A 27,638-nucleotide genomic window follows, 5' to 3' on the forward strand; every position below is an offset into this window, starting at 1 on the left:
TTTGACCTTTTTCCCTTCTACTTTCTAGAACGTGAATCTGACACTCTTAAAAAGTCTGAAAAGGTTGATTTTGGGGCCAATACATCCAAGCTTTTTTGGTTTTTCATCTCGTTTTAGGACCCGACTAATTTAGATTAGTACCGAAAAGTTATATTTTAAGAGATAAAGTACTATCTACCAAAAACGATTTTATTTCAATGTTCAAACTCAAAATCATTAATTAATAATATAAGAATATTTATCACCCCACCTTAACCTTTGGTGCTTCCAACACATCCACGTGCAATCACACAAACGATGATATGTGCATTTACCTACCACACCTACCTTTATCCACTTACATATATTTCCTCTCTTTATTTCATCCTGTCCTTCCCTATGAAGTGTGCCAAATAGGCAAAGTTCTATCCATCACTCAATTCGCGCACATTATTTTAATCCTTCTTGCGAAGTTATGATATGTGGTCTCTGTTCTTACCTTTTGGGCTTACCATCATCATTCAATTTTGAAAATTACGGTAAACAGTCAAATTAGTACTTTCTTAATGCTATTTTATTAACTACATATCACATTATAAAATACTCCCTCCGGTTCACAATAAGTGTCCAATTTACTTTTTCATTTTGGTTCAAAATAAGTGTCCAGTTATGTAATCAAGAAAGAATTAAGTTACGTACGTTAAGTTAGTTAAGTTACTNNNAGTTATGTAATCAAGAAAGAATTCAATTTGTTTTTACAAAATAACCCCTATGTACATGTCCCTAAAAAGTTTTCTTACTCCTCACATTAAATGTTTAATTAGGGGTAGTTTAGTCATAGTAGGTATTTTTGTATAGAATTTAGTATTTTCTTAATGGGCGTGTTAAAAGTAAATTGGACACTTATTGTGAACCGGAGGGAGTATTATTTAATGACTACCAAAAATTGTGGTGGAATGTAAAGATCCATTCATTCTTAATTAAAGTTCTCGTGTTCGAATAATGGGACTGAAGTTCTATTTGGTAGGGAATGCTAAAATCCCTCATAGTGGATTTTCTGTGACACGAGACGAATTAGTCGAATCAGTATAAATTTCAAACACCAAATGGTTAAAAAAAATTAATGTATTACACAATAAAAAACAATTAAGGTGGTTTGGCTTTGAGTATACAACGAATAGCATCTAGAAAACGAAACTATTAAGAATATCCACCCCCAGAAAGACAGAGAGATTTGATGGGGGAGGATGTCACGGTTATTATTGATCCCTTTTTGTTCTTTTTATAGCCCATACAATGTACTCCTGTTCTCCTTCTCATGTGCCATACAATGTACAAAAACGAAGTATTAATGAAGCTAAAATGACCATATCATATTAATTAATGTCAGCTAGTAATACTTTTTTTTTGGGTCTCCCGCCTTGTATTTTGGTTCACATTGGAGCCCGATTAATTCGAGATATATGGTTAAAAATAAAAGTGTACTTATCAATCCACCATGACTTTTATGACTCGTTTTGTACGAGGGATAAGGGATAATTAATTTTGGGATTAAATTTGAAATGTGTCTATCCCACGTTTGATTGGGATAAAATCACAGTATAACTAATTTCGAAATTAGTTATACCGGGAGTATAGTGTTAATATTTTTTGAAAGAATTACAAGGAAATACACATGACTTCACACCATAAAAAAAAATAGCTCATGTTTTTAAGTTTTACCCAAGCTAGCCCATATTGTATATATTTTGAAAGCACTAGCAAATTCAAAATATATGTTCTCACAACCATTGCTTCTAAAAGCTATGAAGTTAAATTTGTGTTCTCACAATCACTGCTTTCACTCTCTCTTCTTCTCACATCTTCTACATATGCTTCAAGGGACTGCCCGCCATTGCTGCTTCTTACCCTTTGTCACCTGGTTGCAGTGTAAGTAAAATTGAAGAGTAGAAGTCCACCATTGAAGGTCATTCAAAGCTTTGCTTTCGAAAATAGGATTTTTTGAATTTGTTAGTTGTTTGGATTGAGTGTTGTTCCAATTGATTGAAAATATCAAAAGGAGTTCAAAATTTAAATTTGAAGTGATGTGGAGTAGATTTGAGCAAGATTTGAGTAAAATTTTAGAAAAGACGCAAGGAAGAAGACGAAGTCAGCTTTTTGTATAATTATGTATAATCTTGTATAATAGTGTATGTGAGTGTATAGACACATCTTATACACTATTATACACCTTTATACAAACATCTGTAGACGAACTTCTTCCACGATTTTCAGTTGCAATTCTTGTTAAAACCAGTCCAAATCTCCATTAAATGACTTCAAATTTTATATACAACTTCCTTATACTATTTCTAACAAGTCTAAATAACACTCACTCCAAATTTCTCACAAAATCAAATTCGAAATTTAAACCCACATATTTAAGCTTGTTAAAAATCTAATTTTCACCATCCAAATGGATTTTGTTTGTTGAACTAATATTTGAGTCACAGTTACTGATTCAAAAATTAACTTAAAAGCTTGAGCAATCTTTTTTAAAAATTAAATAGTAATTTCTAGAACTTATTGGAGTTGGATGTTGAATCTTAGCCTATTATTGTTGGGCTAGTTGATTGTAAATTGAAATATGGGCTATAAAATTGAAAAGGAGGGAGCTCATGCCACGACCCGGATTTCCCACCATCGGGATCGTGATGGCGCCTACTCGTGGTAGCTAGGCAAGCTAACTTATTTACCTTTCATTAATAAATAAATCTGTTAACAATCTTTAGCATCAATAAGAAATATGAAATTTAATAATAATAATAATAATAATAGCGGAAGTCGAATTTATAAGTCTGAATCAAAACGCGGAATAGTCAACAATAGCCTCTACCCAAGATTTGGTGTCACATTACTCACGAACCACTAAGGATAAACTAAATACAAAGGTCTGAAAGAAATATAACAGCTGTCTGTCTCGAAACAAGGAGGCAACTGTCTAAAAGAAAACAATGAGAAGAGACGCCGGGCCTGCGGACGCCTGCAAGGCTATCTCAGTCTCGTGAATAGGAAAGTTTGCTCCCGAACTACTGCTGCTGCTGCTCCTCAAAACTTGGACCTGTGCAAAAATGCACAGAAGTGTAGCATCAACACAACCGACCCCATGTGCTGGTAAGTGTCTAGCCTAACCCCGGCGAAGTAGTGACGAGGCTAGACTGGACATCACATAAACCTGTGCAGTTATAAATATACAGCAGAAATCGAATACCAAGTAATTAACAACATGGGAGGGGAGACATGTTAAGGGGAGATACAATATTAACAGCAATCAAGAGCAACAACTAAAACACTTAGGTTCACAATGAAAAAGGAATCAATACTCACATACAAACACATAGCCTCAATAACTGTTGCGGCGTGCAACCCGCTCCATAATCACTATTGTTGCAACGTGCAACCCGCTCCACAAATACCACTGTTGCGGCGTGCAACCCGGCCCATATCATTTATCATGTATCATTGTTGCGGCGCGCAACCCGTTCCTCACCTTTTACTGTTGCGGCGTGCAACCCGATCCTCAATATCATTGTTGCGGCGTGCAACCCGATCCTCAATATCATTGTTGCGGCGTGCAACCCGATCCTCAATATCATTGTTGCGGCATGCAACCCGATCCTCAATATCATTGTTGCGGCGTGCAACCCGATCCTCAATATCATTGTTGCGGCGTGCAACCCGATCCTCAATATCATTTAACAGTCCGACTCCCCAAACAACATTCACAATTAAGGGGCATAAAATAGTAAATATTTGACAAACATCCCGGACAACGGGAGAATCCAACAAGTTCAACCAAACGTCCCGGCAAGGGAATAATCAACAACGTTTTCTCTTTCTTACTTTTCTTATCTCACGATATCACTGGAGCCCAAGCTCCAAGAAATTTCTTATCTCATATTCCGTCACAAACAACAATATGACGACTTCCCAGTAAGGGAACAAAACATCATCTCAAATATTCTGGCAAGGGGATTAGTATAACCACATTAGTTCCAACATCTAACCACCACATTAGTTCCAACATCTAACTACCACAGCTATAACCAACCTATTACCATACTTGACCACCTCAGCTATATCTAACCGACTACCACACCCAACCAACCCATCTATAACTAAAGTCATCATATGACACAAGGAAACATTAACCTGAGCGACCCTAGTATCCGTTAAGAACACAATGCAGAGGAATCACAACCCAACAATAGCCCGCCAAGAGGGAAACATAATGATCTCTCCTCTTTCTCGCTTTTACTTCACAATTCTTTTTCACAACTCGAGCAGATGCTCCAGAGGTTCAATTATCACTTATACTTTCGCAATTCGTTCTACGACTGGAGCCGACGCTCCTCAATGAATCAAGTCATTTCATATACTTTCAACATTCGTATCACGGTTCGAGCCAATGCTCCTAGGAATCAAATTATCATATCACCATTCACATGTTATTCATAATATATGGAAATACTCCAATAAACATGAAACGTTCATGATAATCACATTATAAAGACTCACGGTCATGCTAGACACCAATGTATAGATACTCGTCACCATGCCTATACATCGTACTCGATCACATAGCAGTTAGCAACAAAACTCAACTCCTATTCCCTCAAGCTAGGGTTAAACCAAACACTTACCTCAAAGCCTTGAAATCCACTTAATCCTCAACTATTGTTTTACCTCGCGGTTCCACCTCCAATTCGCTCGAATCTAATCACAAATTGCTCGATTACTTTAATAAACATTATATGAATCCATTTGAATGCATAAAAATGAGATTCCCAAGTTTTTCCCAAAAATTCCAAAATCGCCCCCGGGCCCGTCCGTGGTCGAAACTACGAGGTTCGAACCGAAACTACCGGTTACCCGACTTCCCCTACCCGAGTTCAAACTNGTTGCGGCGTGCAACCCGCTCCATAATTACCATTGTTGCAGCGTGCAACCCGCTCCACAGTATCATTGTTGCGGCGTGCAACCCGACCCATCTCACTTATCATATATCATTGTTGCGGCGCGCAACCCGACCCATCTCACTTATCATATATTATTGTTGCGGCGCGCAACCCGATCCTCATATATTATTGTTGCGGCGCGCAACCCGATCCTCAACATCATTTAACAGTCTGACTTCCCAAACAACAGTCACAGTTAAGGGGCATAAAATAAGCAAATATTTGACAACCATCCCGGAAGGGAAAGAATCCAACAAGTTCAACCAAACGTCCCGACAAGGGAATAATCAGCAACGCTTTCTCTTTCTTACTTTCCTTATCTTATAATTCACTTTACTATTTTGAGCCAACGCTCCAAAGAATCAAGTCATTTCGTATACTTTCAATATTCGTATCACAATTCGAACCAATGCTCCAGAAATCAAATGATCCTATTACCGTTCACATGTTATTCACAACATATAGAAATCCTCCAATAAACACGGACTTCACAACCAAATCATGATAATCACATTATAAGGACTCACGGTCATGCTAGACACCAATGTATAGATACTCGTCACCATGCCTATACATCGTACTCGATCACATAGCAATTAGCAACAAGACTCAACTCTTATTCCCTCAAGCTAGGGTTAAACCAAACACTTACCTCAAAGCCTTGAAATCCACTTAATCCTCAACTATTGTTTTACCTCGCGGTTCCACCTCCCATTCGCTCGAATCTAATTACAAATTGCTCGATTACTTTAATAAACATTATATGAATCCATTTGAATGCATAAAAATGAGATTCCCAAGTTTTTCCCAAAAATTCCAAAATCGCCCCCGGGCCCACATGGTCAAAACTCGAGGTTCGAACCAAATCTAGTTACCCATTCCCCCACGAGTTCAAATATATAATTTGTTTTGAAATCGGACCTCAAATCGAGGTCCAACTCACCAATTTTATAGAAAACCTAGGTTCTACCCAAAAATCCCAATTTCACCCATGAAAATCTTTGATTTCAAGTAGAAAACATGTTTAAGATGTTAACGATGGAAAGAATTGAGTAAAAATCAACTTACAAGTGATTTGGGATGAAGTTTGCTCTTAAAAATTCGCCTATGGTGTTTGGGTTTTGAAAGAATGGTGAAAAGTGATGAAAATTCGACTAAGTATAAAATTTGCTGGGCCTCGGATATGGGAATTGCGAGTCTTGGTTCGCATTTGCGAACAAAACAGGGCTGGGAATTGCGATCCTTGGTTCGCATTTGCGAACACTGGGCCTGGGCACAGACTTCGCATTTGCGAAGTATCGATCGCTTTTGCGATCTGGGCCCTCTCGCATTTGCGAGCGTGGGCGTCGCAACCCATTTTCCCCCTCTTCGCATTTGCGAAGGAATGATCGCATTTGCGATCCGGCCCAGACTTCCCCTTCTTCGCATTTGCGATCGAGTTGCCGCATTTGCGACTTCGCATTTGCGAGTACTTCTTCGCATTTGCGAAGATACCAGAACTGGGGAATACCAGCTTTTCAAAAATGAGGAAATGCAATCGGATGCCTATCCAAAGCTCACCCGAGCCCTCGGGGCTCCAAACCAAACATACACAACCTCGAAAACATCCTACGGACTTGCTCGTGCGATCAAGTCGCCAAAATAACATCATTTACATAGAATCAAGCCTCAAAGCACATGATTTTTTCATTATAACTTCATAAACTTCAAACTTTAGATATTTAGGTCCGAAACACGTCAACTGACGTCCGATTTCGACCAAACTTCACAGAAAGTGCTTATCACATATTTAAGACTTGTACCGGGCACCGGAACCAAAATACGAGCCCGATACCATAGTCATTTAATCAATTTTCATTTCCATTTTCCTTAATAATTTCAGAAAAACAATTTCACAGAAAAATTCTTTCCTCGGGCTCTAGACCTCAGAATTCGATTCCGGGCACATACCCGAGTCCCATATTTTTCTACGGACCTTCCGGGACCATCCAATCTCGGGTCCGGGTCCGTTTACGAAAAATGTTGACCAGTCAACTATAATCATATTAATATCAAAATTCTTCAAATTTTTCACGGAATTCACATATTTCAACATAAAAGCTTTCCGGCTACGCGCCCGGACTGCGCACGCAAATTGAGGCAAGTAAAAAAAATGAGGTTTTAAGGCCTCGAAAGCACGGAATGGATGAGGAAATAGGTGATGACCCTTTGGGTCGTCACAGCTCAGTTGTTCTTATGTGATATTTTTGTAATCCGCTACTGTGTTAAAATACAAAATCAAAAAACTGTTAAAAGAATAAAAGAAACTGGAAAACAGTAAAGAATAAGAAGTATTCCGAGTCCACAATTTGCTTGTGCGTCCTTAAGGAATTTTAACCCCCTCACACGTTGCCAAGGTAATGGATTAAATCCTCCCAGGATGAAACGGAATAAACCTTCCTGTAACAGTGGAAATACAAACTGCAGGATACCAACAAACTCAAAAAATGGAACAAAATCACACTTACGAATTTGAGAGAGAGAGACTGCGAATTAGAATGCAGTATTTTCAAAAAGAAGGAAGTTTTGTAATATTTTCAGTGTGTTAAAAACGAAGTCATGCCTCAGAATTTATAGGCAATTATTGGAAGAGGTGTGCTGTTTGTTCTGGAAAAGGTGTCTGTTCAGAAGTTTGCGCGTCCTGCCGCGGTTACGCCAGGACCGCGGCCAGAGTGGCCTTCTGAATCTGCAGCAGTGTTCTGGCGCGGTCCTACCGCGGTCACGCCCGGACAGTGGCTAACTAACTGACATTTAATTAATTATTAAATAATTAATTAAATAAATTTTGTCCAAAAATAATCTTATCGATCATTTGACAAATCCAAATCCAAATCCAAATCCAAAGCCAAAGCCAAAGCCGAAGCCGAGCCGAGCGAGCGACGACGACGGCGCGAGGGTTCATTCTCTTCAACTCCTTTTAAGAGCTTTAATAAGTGATTCTATATATATACACACAAATGTAGTTGTCCCTCACCAATGAGGGACAAAGTTCAAGACAAAAGCTCACTTCATTCAAATTTTCATTTCCCTCCATTTTATTTCCCACAATTTCCAATTCACACTCTTAGACTTTAAAGCCCAATGCTTAAAGTCTTTGAAGCCCAATGCTTTAAAGTCCAACAATCCCCCACATGAATGGGAATGGCTGTAACCAGAATGATCATAGATGAAAGCTGTGTGATTTGCAAGTAAGGATCAATTGCATCTGGATAAGTAGGTTTCCCTTTGAACTTTCCGTAGTGAACATATGTCGGATATACTCGGTCAATCGGTAGATTTGATATCTTTGAACCGTCGAACTTTAGTGTATACCTAGACAACCATATGTCACACAACCAATCCTTAACCGTCTTTTGGTTCTCATTGTTGTGTTCGTTTCAGCCATGAACACCGCCTGGTTTCATAAGTGCGTAGAGAATTGGCCTTACAGAATTCTCATTGAAGCGGCTTCCACTTCACACTTACATAGGTGATTCCTAAACGTGTAATCCTTTAGATTGACACTATTTGATAAATACCACATCAAACTTAGGTAATCATTAAAGAACGTGTAAAGTTCTATCTTTGTTACTGAACATTGTCTTCATCACGAGAAGGGACCAAAGATTTTACTTTGACAATGTTGAACCGGTCAATCACAACTTTGTTTGAGCTCCTTGAACCTAGATCTCGAAACATCCAAAATTCTAGGTAGAGTTACCGCCATGTTGACTTGTCCTCGGCCATAGTCCCATTCCCTTAGATGATTTCTCAACTCCCTCTCTAGTTAAGCCTTTTGTAAGCGGATCCGCCACATTATCCTTTGATCTTACATAATCAATGGTGATAATTCCACTAGAAAGTAGTTGTCTAACGGTGTTATGTCTTCGTCGTATATGACGAGACTTTCCGTTATACATAACGCTCCCTGCCCGTCCAATTGCAGCCTCACTATCGCAATGTATGCAAATAGGAGCCAAAGGTTTTGGCCAGAACGGAATGTCTTCTAAGAAATTTCGAAGCCATTCAGCTTCTTCACCGGCTTTATCCAAAGCTATAAACTCTGATTCCATTGTAGAGCGAGCGATGCACGTTTGTTTGGAAGACTTCCAAGATACTGCTCCTCCACCAATAGTAAAAACATATCCACTTGTGGACTTTGTTTCTGTTGAGCCGGTTATCCAATTTTCATCACTATATCCTTCGATAACCGCAGGATATTTATTGTAGTGCAAAGCGTAGTCTTGGGTATATTCCAAATATCCCAAAACTCGTTTCATTGCCACCCAGTGATGTTTGTTTGGATTACTTGTGAATCGACTAAGTTTACTTATTGCACAAGCTATATCAGGTCGTGTACAGTTCATGATGTACCATTTTCACGTAATGTGATTGAGACAAAGCTAGACCCTGAGGAGTCCTCTGGATTTTAATTCCTAGAATTACATCGGCAACTCCTAAGTCTTTCATATCAAACTTACTAGCAAGCATACGCTTAGTAGCTTGAATGTCGGCAATGTCTTTGCTCATTATTAGCATATCATCAACATATAAGCAAACAATGACTATATGATTTGGAACGTTCTTAATGTAAACATATTTATCACATTCATTAATCTTAAAGCCATTTGACAACATTGTTTGGTCAAATTTCGCATGCCATTGCTTGGGTGCTTGTTTTAGTCCATAAAGGGACTTAACGAGTCGACACACCTTCTTTTCTTTTCCCGGAACCACAAACTCTTCGGGTTGGTTCATGTAAATTTCTTCCTCTAGATCACCATTTAAGAAGGCTGTTTTTATATCCATTTGATGGATTTGAAGACCATACAAGGCGGCTAACGCTATTAGCATCCGAATGGATGTAATTCTTGTTACCGGCGAGTATGTGTCAAAATAGTTAAGACATTCTCGCTGTCTAAATCCTTTGACAACAAGTCTTGCCTTGTATTTGTCAATAGTACCATCGTCTTTCATTTTCTTCTTGAAAATCCATTTAGAACCCAATGTTTTGTTACCTGGAGGAAGATCAACCAATTCCCAGGTATGGTTGCTCAATATGGGTTCTATTTCACTATTGACAACTTCTTTCCAATATTGTGCTTCTGAGGAAGACATTGCTTCCTTGAAGGTACGAGGCTCATTTTCTAGCAAGAAAGTCAGAAAATCTGGACCGAATAAAGTAGATGTCCGTTGACGTTTACTTCTTCTCGGATTTTCCTCATTAGGCATACCATCTGTTATTTCCTCCCGAGCTCGTTTTGACTTTTGGTAGGTCACTTCACTTTCCTTTTTATACGGATAAATAGTTTAAAAAAATTCAGCATTTTCTCATTCTATTATCGTATTAACGTGAATCTCAGGATTTTCTGACTTATGAACCAGAAAACGATATGCCTTGCTATTGGTTACATATCCAATAAATACACAATCAACCATTTTTGGACCTATCTTAACCCTTTTAGGTTTAGGAACTTGTACCTTAGCTAAACACCCCCACACTTTGAAGTATTTCAAGCTGGGCTTCCTTCCTTTCCATTTTTCATAGGGAATGGACTGTGTTTTACTATGAGGTACACGGTTGATTATTCGGTTAGCTGTAAGTATAGCTTCCCCCCACAAGTTCTGTGGTAAACCTGAACTTATCAACAATGCATTCATCATCTCTTTCAACGTTCGATTCTTTCTCTCCGCAATTCCATTAGATTGTGGAGAGTAAGGGGCAGTTGTTTGGTGAATAATGCCATTTTCCAAACATACTTCTTCAAAAGGAGATTCATATTCGCCACCTCTATCACTTCTTATCATTTTGATCTTTTTGTTTAGTTGTGTTTCAACTTCACTCTTGTATTGCTTGAAAGCATCAATTGCCTCATTTTTACTATTAAGTAATCTCGTGCTATCGTCAATAAAAGTAATAAAATACTTTTTCCCACCGCGAGATGGTGTTGACTTCATGTCGCAAATATCTGTGTGAATTAGGTCTAAAGGACTTGAATTCCTTTCAACGGACTTATGAGGATGCTTAGCATACTTTGATTCCACACATAATTGACATTTGGAATTAATGCAATCAAATTTTGGCAATACTTCTAAATTTATCATTTTTCGCAATGTTTTGAAGTTGACGTGACCTAAGCGTGAATGCCATAAAGGTTTTGACTCAAGTAAGTAAGAAGAAACATTAACTTTATTGATAGGAACTGCTATTACATTTAGCTTAAAAAGGCCCTCATTCAGGTAACCTTTTCCTACATACAAATCATTCTTACTTAGTACAACACTATTAGAAACAAAAATACATTTGAATCCATTCTTGACAAGAAGTGAGGTAGACACACGATTCTTGCGAATTTCTGGAACATGGAGAACTTGGTTTAGAGTCACTATTTTTCCCGACGTCATCTTCAATGCAATCTTGCCAACTCCTTCAATTTTTACTGTAGACGAATTTCCCATGAAAATTGTCTCGTCGGGTCCTGCGGGGGCATAAGATGAAAATAACTCCTTGTTAGCACAAACATGGCGGGTGGCTCCAGAATCTATCCACCATTCTTTAGGATTTCCTACCAAGTTGCATTCAGACAACATGGCACACAAGTCCTCCATTTCTTCATCATTTTCGACCATGTTAGCTTGATTCTTCTTCTTCTTATCATTCTTTGGTGCACGACAATCCACGGCCTTATGCCCAGATTTTTCACAGTTGTGGCAATTACCCTTGAACTTTTTCTTGCTTGGGTAATTCTTTGGTCCAGAAGCCTTCTTTCTCTTCTTATTTTGTGGCGCCTCCTCAACAATGTTAGCCCTTATTATTGTCGAGCTTCCACGTGACTTCTTTTCAGCATTTTTGTTGTCTTCTTCTATCCTCAAACGAACAATCAAGTCTTCTAGTGTCATTTCCTTCCGCTTGTGTTTAAGATAGTTCTTAAAGTCCTTCCACAACGGAGGTAACTTCTCAATGAAAGCAGCGACTTGAAAGGCCTCATTTATGACCATACCTTCAGCAATGTCACGACCCGGATTTTCCCACCCTCGAGGGTCGTAATGGCGCCTACTAATAGGAGCTAGGCAAGCCAACTTAATTAGCAATTTCATTAAACACCTGTTCCTTTTTAACAATTAACGGCATTAAATAAAGGCGACAGAATTAAAATCATAAGCGGAAGACTTAAATGTAGATAGATGATCGATAATACAGAAATTCCAACACATATATCTCTACCCCGGGACTGGAGTCACATACTCACGAACATCTAAGGAGTACTACATACAAAGTCTGAAAGAAACATAATCTGTTTATCTCGGGTACAATGAGATGACAGCCAAATGTAAAGATATAAGGGAGACGCCGGGCCTGCAGACGCCTGCAAGCTACCTCGGGTCTCTCCGGACTGAAGGTTCGCCCCCGTGCTAATGCTGCTGCTGCTGCCCAATACCTGGACCTGTGCAAAAATGCACAGAGTGTAGCATCAGCACAACCGACCCCATGTGCTGGTAAGTGCCTAGCCTAACTCCGGCGAAGTAGTGACGAGGCTAGACTGGACCTCACATAAGCCTGTGCAATTATAAATATACAGCAGAAATCGAAGTACAAGGCAACTAACAGTATAGGAGGGAAAACATGCTGTGGGGAGATAACAATATTAACAGTAAATCCAAAGTAATCAATCTAGGTGCAATTTAAATTTCCGGCGAACAAGAAACTAATACCAACACTAAACATATTTGTGTCAATAACTGTTGCGGCGCGCAACCCGACCCTAATATATTTCAACACTGTTGTGGCGTGCAACCCGATCCACAATTATCACTGTTGCGACGTGCAACCCGATCCACAATTATCACTGTTGCGAAGTGCAACCCGATCCACAATTATCACTGCTGCGCGCGTGCAACCCGATCCACAATTATCACTGTTTCGACGTGCAACCCGATCCTCATATAACATTGTTGCGGCGCGCAACCCGAGCCGTAATGTATACCTTTCAACCTTGCCCAAGCAACAGTCACAAATAAAGGGCAAGGGAGTAAACAAGTATTTGGAAGGAAATCCCAACAAGGGTACACAAACAACCAATAACAACCATGCAAGAGTAAATCGTTATTTCTCTTTTTCTTTCATTTTCACATCCTAGTTCTCATTAGCACTCGTGTCAAGCTCCAAGGCATTTCTCATTTCATATGCTCTCACCATTTGTATTTCAGACCGAGCCAATGCTCCACGAAGTTCCACAATCACAATATCTTTCACAAGGTGTTTACAACGCATAGAAGCCATCAATTAAGCATGGAAGGCATAACAATATCCAAACAATCCACATATAAGGACTCACGGTCATGCTAGACCCCAATGTATAGGAACTCGTCACCATGCCTATACATCATACTCGATCATTTAGCAATTAGCAAACAAGGCTCGATTCCTATTCCGTCCAGCTAGGGTTAAACCAAACACTTACCTCAACTTCCACGACCAATACAATCCTCCACAATTGCTTCCCCTCTCGAATTCGGCTCCAACTCAACCAAATCTATGCAATAAGGACTTCATGTTATTAATATGTGCTAAACAAATCAAACCCAATGACTAATTATAGCTTTTTCATCAATTTACCCCAAAAGGTAAAAAATGCCCCCGGGCCCACATGGTCAAAACCCGAGGTTCGAACCAAAACCCGATTACCCATTCCCCCATGAACTCAAATATGTAAGTTATTTTGGAATCGGACCTCGAATTGATGTCCAAAACCCCCAATTTTAGAAAATCTAGGTTCTACCCTAAATTCCCAATTTCCCCATTAAAATCTTTGTTTTGAAGTTGAGATTATGTTTAAGGATGTTAAGGAGTTTAGAAAATCAGTTAGAAATCACTTACCAATCGTTTTGAAGAAGTAGAATCGTTTGGTAAATCGCCTCTTATGTTTTGGGTTTTGAAAAAGTGAAAAAAATGACTGAAAATTCCGACTTTATGTACTGTACTGAAGACCCGGCGCGGACCGCACAAAAATGCCCCGCGGCCGCGCCGAGGAAGAGTGGGGAAACCACTCTCTGAACCTACCCAGCGCGGACCGCACTGTTTTGGAGCGCGACCGCGCTGGAGGAATGAACCCAAATCGCACTCTCTGAATCTCCCAGCGCGGACCGCGCTGATATGGCACGCGGCCGCGCTGGTCGAACTGGAATTCACTGGCCCTCTGAACCTAGCCACGCGGACCGCGCAGAAATGCACCGCGGCCGCGCGGCTTCCAGCGCGGACCGCGCGGAAATGACCGCGGTCGCGCTGGGGGCCTGCAACACCTGAACCTGCAACCATTTGATATTTCTAGCCTAAAACCTCCCGGGACCTACTCAAAACTCACCCGAGCCCTCGGGGCTCCAAGCCGAACATACATATAAACTCAAAAATATTCTGCGGACTCATCCGTGTGATCAAATCGCCCAAACAACATCATAATCATCAAATTAGGCCTCAAGACAAGGATTTTCTTCCAATTTTCATAAAACATCAAGTTTAGAGTTTTTAGTCCAAAACACGTCAAACGACGTCCAAATTCAACCAAACTTTACAGAAAGTACTTAAGCCGTATATAAGACTTGTACCGGGCGTCGGAACCAAAATACGAGCCCGATACCACAGTCTTTTAATCAAATTTTATTTTCAATTTCCTTAATTATTTCCAGAAAACAATTTCACACAAAAATTCATTTCTCGGGCTTGGGACCTTGGAATTTGATTCCGGGCATACACCCAAGTCCCATATTTTCCTACGGACCCTCTGGGACAGTCAAATCACGGGTCCGGGTCCGTTTTCCCAAAACGTTGACCAAAGTCAAACTTAATCAATTAAATACCAAGATTTAACCATTTTTCTCACAAATTTCATATTTAAACTTTTCCGGCTACGCGCCCAGACTGCGCACACAACTCGAGGCAACCCCAAATGAGGTTTCTAGGTCCTCAGAAGTACAGAGGGAGTAGGAATACAGGTGATAACCCCTTTGGGCCGTTACAAGCAAGGAGGTCATGCACAATGACTTGTAATTCTTGGACTTGAGTTATGACCGACCTCGTGTCAATCATCTTGAAATCCAAAAACCTTGCAGCCACGAACTTCTTAAGTCCGGCATCCTCAGTCTTGTCCTTTTTCTCAAGCGCATTCCATAACGCTTTTGAAGTTTCCATGACACTATAGACATTGTACAAGCTATCTTCCAAACAACTCAAAATGTAGTTTTTGCACAAGAAATCAGAATGCTTCCATGCTTCAGTTACAACAAATCGTTCATCATCCGGAGTGTCTTCAGCCAGGACCGGAGGATCCTCCTTGATGAATCGCTGCAAACTCAACGTAGTAAGATAGAAAAAGCATCTTCATTTGCCAGCGTTTGAAGTCGATACCGGAATACTTTCCGGGTTTTTGTGCTGGTGCCATAGCATGAGCAGGAGTTGAACTGCTTGACGAGGCAGCAACATTCGTAACAGTAGCACCCGTTCCCGCAACATTTCCATTAGTTTGATTTTCATTCGTCATTTTTTCTGTAAAGTTGGAAACAAAACAGAACTTTGTTAAATCAGTGAAGTTTTGATATCTTCAAACTGAATACCAAACTTACAACACGTAACAATGGTTAAGTTTTTATATACTTCAAACCCGTACGTTTATTATTCCGGTAAAGTTTTGATATACTTTAAAACGGATAGAACAATTATTGGAGTAGAAAGCACGAAGGCTTTAGTCTCCAAACCAGTATACAAAAAATAAATAACAGTTTAATATATATTTCAACACAGAAACGTTAGTATTAAAGTTCCTTAAGCTTGTCATCCGCTACTGTGTTAAAACACAAAATCAAAAAACTGTTAGAAGAATAAAAGAAAATGAAAAACAGTAAAGAATAAGAAATATTCCGAGTCCACAATTTGCTTGTGCGTCCTTAAGGAATTTTAACCCCCTCACACATTGCCAAGGCAATGGATTAAATCCTCCCAGGATGAAACGGAATAAACCTTCCTGCAACAGTGGCAATACAAACTGTAGGATACCAACGAACTCAAAAAACGGAGCAAAATCACACTTACGAATTTGAGAGAGAGAGACTGCGAATTAGAATGCAGTATTTTCAGAAAGAAGGAAGTTTTGTAATATTTTCAGTGTGTTAAAAACGAAGCCATGCCTCAAAATTTATAGGCAATTATTGGAAAAGGTGTGATGTTTGTTTTGGAAAAGGTGTCTGTTCAGAAGTTTGCGCGTCCTGCCGCGGTCCTACCGCGGTTACGCCAGGACCGCGACCAGAGTGGCCTTCTGAATCTGCAGCAGTATTCTGGCACGGTCCTACCGCGGTCACGCCTGGACAGCGGCTAACTAACTGACATTTAATTAATTATTAAATAATTAATTAAATAAATTTTGTCCAAAAATAATCTTATCGATCATTTGACAAATCCAAATCCAAATCCAAAGCCGAAGCCGAGCCAAGCGAGCGACGACGACGGCGCGAGGGTTCATTCTCTTCAACTCCTTTTAAGAGCTTTAAGAAGTGATTCTATATATATACACACAAATGTAGTGGTCCCTCACTAATGAGGGACAAAGTTCAAGACAAAAGCTCACTTCATTCAAATTTTCATTTCCCTCCATTTTATTTCCCACCATTTCCAATTCACACTCTTAGACTTTAAAGCCCAATGCTTAAAGTCTTTGAAGCCCAATGCTTTAAAGTCCAACAATTTTTCCATTTTTTTTTCCTATAAGAGAGTCGGATAATAATCCCAAGATAATTAGATCCGAAATAATTAATCCTAAGATAACTTGTTTTACAATCAAATGACCCGTGTAAATTAGTTACATTAGTATTACGTAGAGATTTCCTTTTCCTTTTCTTTTCTAATGACTTCACTCACATCCTTCCGAACGCGTGGATGACTATTACAAATCTTTTGCCCTTAATTCGACTAAGTGATGATTCAGACAAGACAACAATAGCCTCCTCGAAATTTCTTCTTTCAATGAATTCAACGGTTTGTATTCACTCTCCTATTTTTTTTAGTCTTCTCCCTTGCTTCTTCTTTTCATATATCTCCATCATTTTCCACCATTTCATTATCCATAATCTTCATACATTAACCTAATTCAATCATTCAATACTTTTTGAGTTTAAATTTTACACGCTAATGTGTATCACGATCAGTTTACTTAAAATTTGACCGCGAATAGTTATTGACATTAAACATGAATTTGTGCTCTCAAAAAAGGATAGTAAGTAGACGAAACTACATGCAATCAGTCATGATTATACAAAAGAACGAAAAACTCGTAGCGTATAAAACTTTGACTCATACTTTTTTTAAGCTATGTTTGACCCTTAGAACAAATTAGATTTTGGTCAAATTGTGATTCCAAAATAAATTTACCACAAAGCAAGTAATTAATTCCTAAATATTTTATGAATCTATCTACATATATAAGTTAGACTTTGACCATTCATAAATTACCACGGAGATAAATTCCAGAATGAAGAGTCTACTACACTATATTTGTTCCACAGCCTCAAGAAAATATATTTAATACAATATTTTTATACTTCTTGTCCTTCTTCCTTAAATCACTTTGGACAAGAATACAAAAACCATCCAACAAAAACTATCTTTTCTCCTCTTATAAGTAACATCACTACAATTATTTATTCTGCTATATTTGATCTCTCCATATTTCTCTTCAACTTTACTTCCAACATCATTAACAAAGTTTAATACTAATGGAATTATTCTACAAAGCCAAGGCTGTAAGATTGAGAAGTCATCTGGACAAATACCTAGTCGCAGACGATGATCAAAACAGCATCCGACAAAGCCGAAACGGTTCATCAAGAAAAGCACGGTGGCTGATTGAGCTTGTCGACGCCGGAAACAGCCACTTTGTCCGGCTGAAAAGTAGCTCCGGCAAGTACCTCACGGCTTCCGACGAGCCGTTTCTTCTTGGCATGACAGGAAAAAAGGTACTTATTCTGTATAATTTATGTGATATTTGGTTATAATTTAACTCTAAACTTTCTATTTTAATAAAAAAAATTATAGCTTATCTTAGAGCACTAATTTCATATATTTCTCTTTCTTAAACTTCATGCTTAATGAAACACCATCACGTAAAATGGGATAGATAGATTATGTTTATGCCACCATCTAACCTGAAAAATGAATTATGTTTTCAATATTTTTATTACTTAATTATGTATCTATTCATGTATTCGCCTAATTTATTTTCATGAATCAAGCACGTGAAAGTCTTTTTTATAAATAGTGATTGTGGAACTCGAACCTAGGAGTTCTGTTTGTGCTTACACCATATTTAATTGTATGATCATTTTATTTAAAATCTTAAATATTAAAAAAATAATTTTTATTTACTTAATTATATTTTTAACAGGTGCTTCAAACTTTGCCGGAAAAAATGAAGGAGACGAGAATTGAGTGGGAACCAATAAGAGATGGATTTCAAGTGAAATTAAGGGGTTTTGGAGGAAATTATTTACGTGCAAATGGAGGGACACCACCATGGAGAAATACAGTGACACATGATAGTCCATATAGTGGTAGCACACAAAATTGGATTTTGTGGAACGTAGAACCTGTCGATGTACCGGAAAATGAGTCGTTAACGGATTATTTGACTATGGTTTCGAGTTTTTCATCGGTTTCCGATGAACTTTCAAGTTTGGATTTGGGATCTCCGATGTCAATTCATTCAAGTTTTTCTTTCTCTCCAAGGATGGCTAAGGTATGTTTCTTACTTATGTCATCTTAAGATTTTTCGTCTCTAGTATTTTTTTTTTTTTTTTTGTATAATATTTCTTTTTCACTAATTATGATTAGAATTGGACACATATATTTCGTAGACATGTTATACGAATTAGCTAATTTTGGTGAATAATTACAGTAATAATTTATTGCCTGGTAGGAAAAAGTCCTTTTTATTTTCTTACGTGGTTGGGACACGTAATGTACGTGGCTTCGAATATGAATATGAACATGAAACCTGTCTTAGTATTACTATATCGAGTATGTTATACAATAAAAGAAAAATACTTAATAAAGGATATATTGAGAAGCCGTAGGTTGGAATAAAGAATATGCATAAAAGATACACTACCTTTATGATTATTGATTACCCTCTTTCTCCATTTCTTGTTCCATAAACCTAACTTTCTTCCAATAATTCTTACTAGAATAACCAAAAAGGTAGTTAAGTATCCGTCTAGGTATCTTCATAAGAATTTCTAAAGCTAACTTTTTCTTCACGTAGTATAAGATGTAAATGTGTGATATAGGTCCATCTTTAGATCAATTCAATTCAAACTAGACCATTTAGCAGTGGCGGATCCAGGATTTTAAAGTCATGGGTGCTCGCCTATTAAAATTTTAAAAAAAGAGGAAAAAAGAGTTTTGTTGTGGGTGCTCACTCAATATTTATCTAACTATTTGCATTTTTACCTATGTAAATTACTAAATATGATCAAAAGTAATAGGTGCTTAAGCACCCATAAGTGTGTATGTAGATCCGCCAATGCCATTTAGGTCAAACTTCTGAATATATAGCCACAGTTAATCCAAACGATTATACTTTCTCTAACTATTTTATATAATTTTTTTTACTTTAGAAATAATAACACACGTTTAATATATAATAGCAAGCATACTTTTATGATCATCGGAATATTAGAATGCTAAAAATCCTAAATTCGCCACATAAACTAAAACAAAAAGAGTGTCCAGAACCTTCCATTGTCCAAAACATATCTTTTTGTAAAACTCTCTTTCAACCCCAAGAGCCGAAAATTAGGCACTATTTTACTCTGACATCGATATTCATTTTAAACCATAAAACTAAACATTTTTAGAACAAATATGAATGCTACACATTTCTAGTATAAAATATTTTACCTTTTTGGTATAGCTTAACCTAAAGACTTACATACTATTTTTGTAGTCACCAATCACTATAATTATAAACAATTATTTGTACTCGTATATTCGCTCGTAAAATTTTAAATATTTTAAGTTATTATAAATATGGAAAGTAGTGTTTTATTTCTGTTCCTTAATGGATCCAATTTTGACCATCTCTAAAAATAGAAACTTGAATCGGTGATGAAAGAAAGAAACCAAAAAAGCCTATATTTTCTCACGTGACAACGTTGGACGCGGTTCGTTCCTTAAACCGTGTCGCCCATGCCAAGCCAGACATGACTGGCCCCTGGTGCCCACTGTCATCATTATTACATAGAAATTTTCTAACACCAGTCTTTATCACTTGCTAATATAATAAATTATTTTCAACCCCAAATTCCTAATCAACAACCAAAATTGAAACAAGAATTTTGATTTCTCTTTCTTTCTTTGTTTGAACAGAGTAGTCCTCTAACAAAAAGACCAGCAATGGAGCTTTTCCACAAAGCAAAAGCCGTTCGTTTACAAAGTCACCACGGCAAGTACTTAACAGCCGATGAAGATGAAGAATCAGTAACCCAAGATCGTAACGGCTCTTCAAAAAACGCAAAATGGACAGTAGAATTCGTCGAAAAAACCGACAACGTTATACGCTTAAAAAGTTGTTACGGCAAATATCTTACAGCATCAAATCAGCCATTTCTTTTAGGTATGACTGGTCGAAAAGTACTTCAAACTGTTCCAAATAGGCTTGATTCTTCAATTGAATGGGAACCAATTAGAGAAGGACATCAAGTGAAGCTAAGGACAAGGTACGGACAGTTTTTGAGAGGTAATGGTGGACTACCACCGTGGAGAAATTCAGTGACACATGATATTCCACATCGGACTTCTACTCAAGATTGGATTCTTTGGGATGTTCATGTTGTTGAGATTTTGGTTCATCATTCTCCTGTTTCTAAGCCGCCGCCGCCATTGGTGAATCATTCGGATTCTTTTGCTTCTGAATCTAGTTCTCCTTCCACTGGTTCCTCAAAATCCCTCAGCTTTTCTAGACAAGAGGTAATTTCCAATTTTTGACCTTGTAGTTCAATGTTTATTATTATATTTTGGGGGTAAAGATTCAAGTTTAGCCTTATTCTATACAAAATATCTTGATTTTAGTCTCCATTATACTTTGAGGTATTTATATTTTTGTTGTAAGAAATAGTCTAGTAATTGACATTTACTTTTAAAGGAGCTCCTGTACGGACTGAGTTAATTTTACATGTCAAAATGCTCCTCTACTTTTGATTATAGTTTAAAATTACCTTATGTTATACTGTTGGAGCTTTGTTAGGGTCAAAGGCAAATATTTGCTAGCCGAGTATGAATAATTCAAAAATATAATGGAGAGTAAAAATAAGATATTTTGTTCATTTAAGGAGTATTGTTGACCCTTTTTAGCTTTTATGGTGGTAATGTTCTAGTCAGCTTACTTTACTTTCAGGCTACATGTTACAGTCTACAAGTATAGGTGTCGGGGAAACTTGTTAATCTGGGATGTGAATTCAATGATCTACAAGTATAGGTGTCGGGGAAACTTGTTAATCTGGGATGTGAATTCGATGATTACTATGTTATGGTACTTAACTTCTTCTTTTTTCTTTTTCTTTTGGCAGTCAAGTGATTCTTTGGTTTGTTCGCCGCCTAAATTGGGAGATGGAAGGCTTATATATTATCATATTGCGGATGAATTTGGTGAAATTGAAGAGGGAATGGAGGGACTTAGCATAGCTTTCAAGGGAAATAGTGTTGAGGAGCTAACGAAGAGATTGGAGGAGGAAACGGGGCTTGAGGGAATTACTGTGTGTACTCGGAGTCCTTTAAATGGGAATCTTTATCCTCTTCGTTTGCAGCTTCCTCCCAACAATGCAACTATGAATGTTATTATTATGCCATCTTCATCTAAAGGTGAGACTTTTACTTGTCTTGAATTTGTTTAATTTCGTGGAAGTTTGAACTTTTAGGTTCATGATTTTGTTTTTGGTTCAAAATAATCTATAATGTTCATAGAGGTTCTTTTACATGGAGTCTGTAGCCAAATGAAAAACATTATTGTGGGAAACAGCCTCTTGCAGAAATGCAGGGTAAGGCTGCGTACAATAGAACCTTATGGTCCAGCCCTTCCCCGGACCCTGCGCAGAGTCAGAGCTTAGTGCACCGGGCTGCCTTTTTTTTATTACTAATAGTTCACTGACCAGTCATCTATGCCTTTGTTCTTGAGTTAAAGCATCAGCATTTCAGCCCTTGATGTCCTTCAAACCAATGTCACCTAGACAATTAAGGAATTTACAACAAAACTTGTGATAACCTCAATTTGTTATATCAGTGTTGGGCAACAATTGATGTTGTCTAAGCTTACTTTGAAAGTATTGCTCGTGTTATGTGGCCAACTAATATTGAAAAAAGTAGTTACATTGTCAGTGTATATAAGTTAAATTCTATTATTATTACCAACAATATCATCCTTTAGGAGTCTTTTTGCTCGTACGGCTATGTTTAAGTTCATATACCTTCAACTTGAATCCAATACCTTGGTGAAGCTAATTTTACTGGTGTCGAAGTCCCACATGTATCATAGAATTACGTTAGGTACCATATGAATAGGCCCGTGAAAACCCCTGTGTAGCTTCTTCTGATTCCTCCCATTGAGTCGGTCTTAGAGCCAGTAGATCAGATGGAATGAGGGATGGAAGGATGTTTGGTATTCAAATTATCCGCAGGGCTACACGACGGAATTAGAGTGGCTGGAGCTCCTCTCCTTACGGTCAAGTGGCTTGCCCACTAGCTCGTTCTTTACTAGTCATCTAGGCGAACCTGTCGGGTTAATTAACTCAACCTAAAGAAAGCTCATTAGGGTGTCTGGGGGCACTTCTGTTTTCACTCTTTAGTTCAATCTTTTATAGTGCCTGTACAAGTTACTAGTTGAATTCGTCTTTGGCCCATCTATTTATGTTGATTTTGTATAGTCAGCTGATTACATTCTCATTGGTGTTCTTGCTAACAATTTAACCTCTTGCTACGGTGTATCAGAGGCAAGAGATTCTGAAAAACCAAGAATGCCATTGTAGGCCAACTCGGAGAGTGCTACACGGATTGATGCAGTAGATGAATGTAGCTGGATTTTTGTATCAGTGAGTATGGATGTAATCTTATGTCTTCCCCTTGTTTATAAAGCATTTGTATATAAGGTTTTGAGTGCTGAGAGAGAGACAGAGATGATAGTTACTAGACTAGCTGCTTTGTATCATTGGATGTTAATCTCATACTATTGCACGGAATAATGAAAATGAAGGAGATCTGGTGGTTGAAGAGAAGTGCTTGGATTTTTGTTCCATTTCCTGAAGGAGAGCCTTGGAGCAACAGGTTCGAGCCGTGGAAGCAACCACTAATGCTTGTATTAAGTTACGCTGTCTATATCATACCCCATGGGGTGCGGTCCTTTCTTGGATCCTGCGTGAATGCGGAATACTATGTGCATCGGGCTGCTTTTTCCGGAGGATATTTCTTGAACTGGTTGTTGTGGCAAGAAGTTCCTTTTGTTGTTGTGGTCGTTGGCAACTACAGTTTGTTGTAAATTATTAATTTGGGTACCCTTGAGAATGAGGCGCACCACTTTCTCCATTTTTCTATGTCAGGGAGGTCGTACTCTCTTTCTTATTTTAATGGAGAAAAAAAAAAAAGGCTTGAAAAAGCATCTTACCTAACATTGATTGGTGGCATACTCTAGGCTCAACTACCACAGCTCAGAAAAGCAATAGTGCACTACTAGCTGAGTATCTTTTATATGATAAAAAGTTGTACAGACAAACTATGTATAAACGTCCAAAATAGATTATAATGTAAATTGAGGTACACACAAGCTGGTCAGACCCGATCGGACCACACAAGTTGGTTGACACTCAAAGGTCCATACAAAAGAACCTTCTCCTATCAGTTTTATTTCAAATCAACTCAGGGTCCATACAAAAGAACCTTCTCCTATCAAGGTTTATTTCAGATCAAGAATTTCATATGTATTATCAAATATATGCAAATATGTGGATAGCAGTCATGCTTTTGTTTCACAAATATATAGGCACATCAAGATCCATGCCATGCGTATGTATCAAAATTGAACATGTATCAATGTGTCACTAAAATCTAGCTGTGGTACACACCAATATTCGATGTTTTTACTTTAACGATGGCACTAACAATTTTTTTAAAACGTGTGTGCTAATTAAGAAATAAAAAATACTTTCTATTCTACCTAATTATCTATATCTAGACTATTAAAAGCATGAAGGCCCTAAGCGAAATGTCGTTCGTCTTTTTTATCCTTGGAAATTAAAATTTACACTAGACAAATAGTCATTTAATTATTTTCTAAATTTAGAAATATTCATTTAATTTTTTTTGTGGTCAAAATTAAAAGTTTTATTTCAACCTAGTATATTATATACATCCACTGGTTACATTTGACTCTGTAACTAGTCCTCCATATTCTCACTACCTATTTGTGAAGGTATAACTTTCTTTTTCTAGTATATCAACTACCGCTAAACATGGTAATTATTCAACGACTCTAAGACTCGCTTCCATTTGCTGAAGTGTTGCCCTCTTGTGTGCAACTGTATGATTATCTCTTTTAGTCTCTGTTGGCTTTCTTTCTTTTCATCTTGAAATCTCCTTGCATTTCTTTCACTCCATACACGGTAGACAGTAGCAGCACACAGGAACTTCATGATCTCTGCTCTTGGCCTGTTGTTTCTCATCTTTCTGCTTATCAAATCAATCTTCTCCTCCAGTTGCTAATTCTCCTATTCTCCCCTAGCCACCTCAGTAATGCACTCCAAATTTGGGATGAGTAAGGGCACTGGAAGAACAGATGCTGCAGGTTTTCTTCAGCTCCAATGGTACACAAGACACAATCAGTTTGGACATGTATGCCCCATTTCTGCAATCGATCAACAGTAGTCAATCGACCCAGTAGTGCCATCCAAAGGATGAACTTATGTTTTGGTATAGTAGTTGGTCCCAGCACTAGCCCTTTCCATTGAACTTTTTGAAACTGTGGAAGAAAGAGTAAATAAGATTTTTTCATGCTGAACTTATCTTTATCACATCAACTCTGTAATGTTACATTGTAGTCCATGTTCAGGAACCATTTCTTTGCGTCGAATATTTTCCTTACCAACCAGCATGCCTGTGTAGGTGTATTTAGTTGCTGTAATTCTTTCCCTTTGATATAGAAGGTATTGATGTTTTATACTTCAATACCACACGAAAGGGGGTGATTTGTGTTGTGTCTTATTTTTTCGCGTGCACATATTATAGAAGGACCTGGTTCTTCTATGTGTTCCTTACACTACAGTTGCGGAATAATAAGTGCAGAAAGTAAAGAACACAAGTATTTTTACGTGAAAAACACATGGCTCAAAAGGTGAAAAAACCACGACCTACTGCCCAGTAGGATTTTCTCCAAACACTTCACTACAACTCTGAGCCAACAACAAAGTTTACAAACTCTTGCAAACCTAAAGATTAACTCTTACCCTTATAACAACCAGCCAAAGGTTGTTGCGGCTGGTTCAAGTAAATTTTAACTGGAACAATACAACTCGAGCTTACAACCTCTTGCAAACCTAAAGGATTAACTTTAACCCTTATAGCAACAAGCCACAAGTTGTTGCAACTACTTCAAGTTAACTCTAACTTGAAAGATACAACTCAAGTACCTAGTACAATTTGCTTCTAAGAAAGCTGAAAGGTATAACTCAAAACGCCTACTACACTTTGAACTAGAAATAAAGAAAGACACGTAAAACTCTTTATGGAGCTGGTTCTTCAATCTGGTTCTTGTAGCTTGAGGATCGCACTCTTAAAATTCACATGAATTGCTCACAAAATGCCTGCTATTTTGCTCTCAATTCTTGCTTAACTTCAGTATGTGTGCATCATCTCTAAAAGAGAAGACAGCTGATATATATAGAGTTAGTAAATAAAGATTAACTAGAAGTCTAATGCTTTACTTCCTTGGTGGAAGAGTTCTAGTTATCTTCAACTTCTAACTCTTCCCTTGTCTTGGATAGAGTTCTCTTCAAGTAAGGAGTCATGCTCCTTATCAAATATGCAACCTTTTCGTTCAGGGAATATTAGATATATCCACTTATACTTATCCCTTTCACGTGCATGCCTTTTGCTTGATTCCGTCCGTCACCTGTGTACATTGTCCATGGACCTGGTTCATGCATGTGTTCCTTTGTCAATCATCAAAACCAAAACCGCTCAGGTCAACAAATTCCCCCTTTTTGATAATGACAAACTCTGTGCTTTTCAAAAGCATGGAACCTGTTTTAGCTCAGCTCAACATCAATCACACTGTTAGAACGCTTACCATTTAAAGTCATAAATTATCAAGGACCAGGTTCATTAGGTTATAAACATCACAGTTTAAAGCAAAAACACACCTTAGTTTCCCCCTTTTGGCATCATCGAAAAGTTTCATAATTAAGTTAAGTAACCAGATTTTAGCAGATATCACTCATGGCCACTGGGCTACTTCAAGTGCAGTCATGGATTCAATTTTCTCTTTATCAATCTAAGGATATTAGCCATCTAAGAAATATCAACAAACAATTAGAGCAAAAATAGTGAATTTCATTGATTGATAAGATCCTACCACAAATCATAAGAAAAAAATAAAAACATAGAGCCACGAGCAAAAAAGGAACTGGTTATTTTAGCAGATTGGGACTCTTGTCTATTTTAGCAAAAGAAGGAACTGGTTCATAAAACCGCTTCCTTAATCTAACCAGCCCATCTGCTACACTTCTATCACCAGAACCATCACATATCTCCTATAATTCTATTCTTTTACTTTCATTCATAGTCTCCTCATTATCACTATTTTCTTTACTCCATGCAATCATTGCTCCATCTTTTTCAATCAAACCAACAAGAGTGGGTGAAGGAGCTTCAAACACTCTTATTCTCCCTTTCCCCTCACATCTATTTCAATACCCTCACTCTTTTTTTATTTTTATTTTTCATTTTTACCACCAATATTCAATAATAACATTTCCCTTTTCAATACCAGCCATAGACCCAACCAAAACAAATTGATTCTCAAGATTTTCTGCAATTTTAGAACCAAACTCAGTGGTGGGAAACTTAGAGGTTACCTTTTCAGTTTCAGAAGAAACTGGTTCTTCCCCCTCAGCCGCAGACCAGATCATCAGAATTTTATGGTTCTTTTGCTTGACTGGCTTGTAGCCTTGCATTCAATTTCTTGGCTTGTTCTTTGCTTGCTATTGTTTTTCGTGCACTCATTTTGATATACCTTTTTCTTGAGGGTTTGGGCGGTTGAAAGTGTGGGTAAAGGTTCTTTGAATAGTGAGGAAGGTTTTTCAGAGGGAAAGGTTGAGTGTATATGACACCTTTTTGAAGTCTAGAACTCTAATCACATTAGAAGTTTTAGTCTAAAAAGACGTTAGACTCTTCCCAAAATATATCGACAATTATGGCGCTTGGGACTCTTGGTGAAACTGGTTCGTTTGTAACTAATTGGTTCAAAAGTAGTTTGGGACAAAGTGAGACTCTTTTCAGTTTATGATCCATATGCAGTTATTTCAAATTATGCGGAGTGTAGAATACATACCTTATAAGCTCGA

The 27,638-nt window shown here is 37.9% G+C and overlaps 1 protein-coding gene across 2 annotated transcripts; it reads left to right on the forward strand.

Moving 5' to 3' along the window:
- Positions 1-17,599: 17,599 nt before the first annotated feature.
- Positions 17,600-24,020, forward strand: LOC109206726. Of its 2 annotated transcripts, XR_002064896.1 has the most exons (6): positions 17,600-17,993; positions 18,422-18,772; positions 20,404-21,003; positions 21,603-21,894; positions 23,017-23,117; positions 23,279-24,020. XR_002064896.1 is itself a non-coding variant. In XM_019369577.1 (5 exons), the coding sequence occupies exons 1-5, from the start codon at positions 17,754-17,756 to the stop codon at positions 23,052-23,054; spliced, it is 1,521 nt and encodes a 506-aa protein (XP_019225122.1). In that variant the 5' UTR covers positions 17,600-17,753; the 3' UTR covers positions 23,055-23,967. The 2 variants fall into 2 exon arrangements, 1 of the variants encoding a protein (XP_019225122.1); XM_019369577.1 differs by having other exon boundaries at positions 23,017-23,967.
- The last annotated feature ends 3,618 nt before the right edge of the window (positions 24,021-27,638 follow it).

The sequence above is a fragment of the Nicotiana attenuata genome, unplaced genomic scaffold (genome assembly GCF_001879085.1).
Source record: "Nicotiana attenuata strain UT unplaced genomic scaffold, NIATTr2, whole genome shotgun sequence".
Lineage (NCBI taxonomy): Eukaryota > Viridiplantae > Streptophyta > Magnoliopsida > Solanales > Solanaceae > Nicotiana > Nicotiana attenuata.

Bases quoted from the DNA above. Each gene is read 5' to 3' on its own strand.
- LOC109206726 (XM_019369577.1), top strand. From the start codon at position 17,754: ATGGAATTATTCTACAAAGCCAAGGCTGTAAGATTGAGAAGTCATCTG. The intron at 18,773-20,403 runs GTATGTTTCTTA...TTGTTTGAACAG, and splicing joins TCTCTCCAAGGATGGCTAAG to AGTAGTCCTCTAACAAAAAG. The intron at 21,895-23,016 runs GTGAGACTTTTA...ACGGTGTATCAG, and splicing joins TATGCCATCTTCATCTAAAG to AGGCAAGAGATTCTGAAAAA.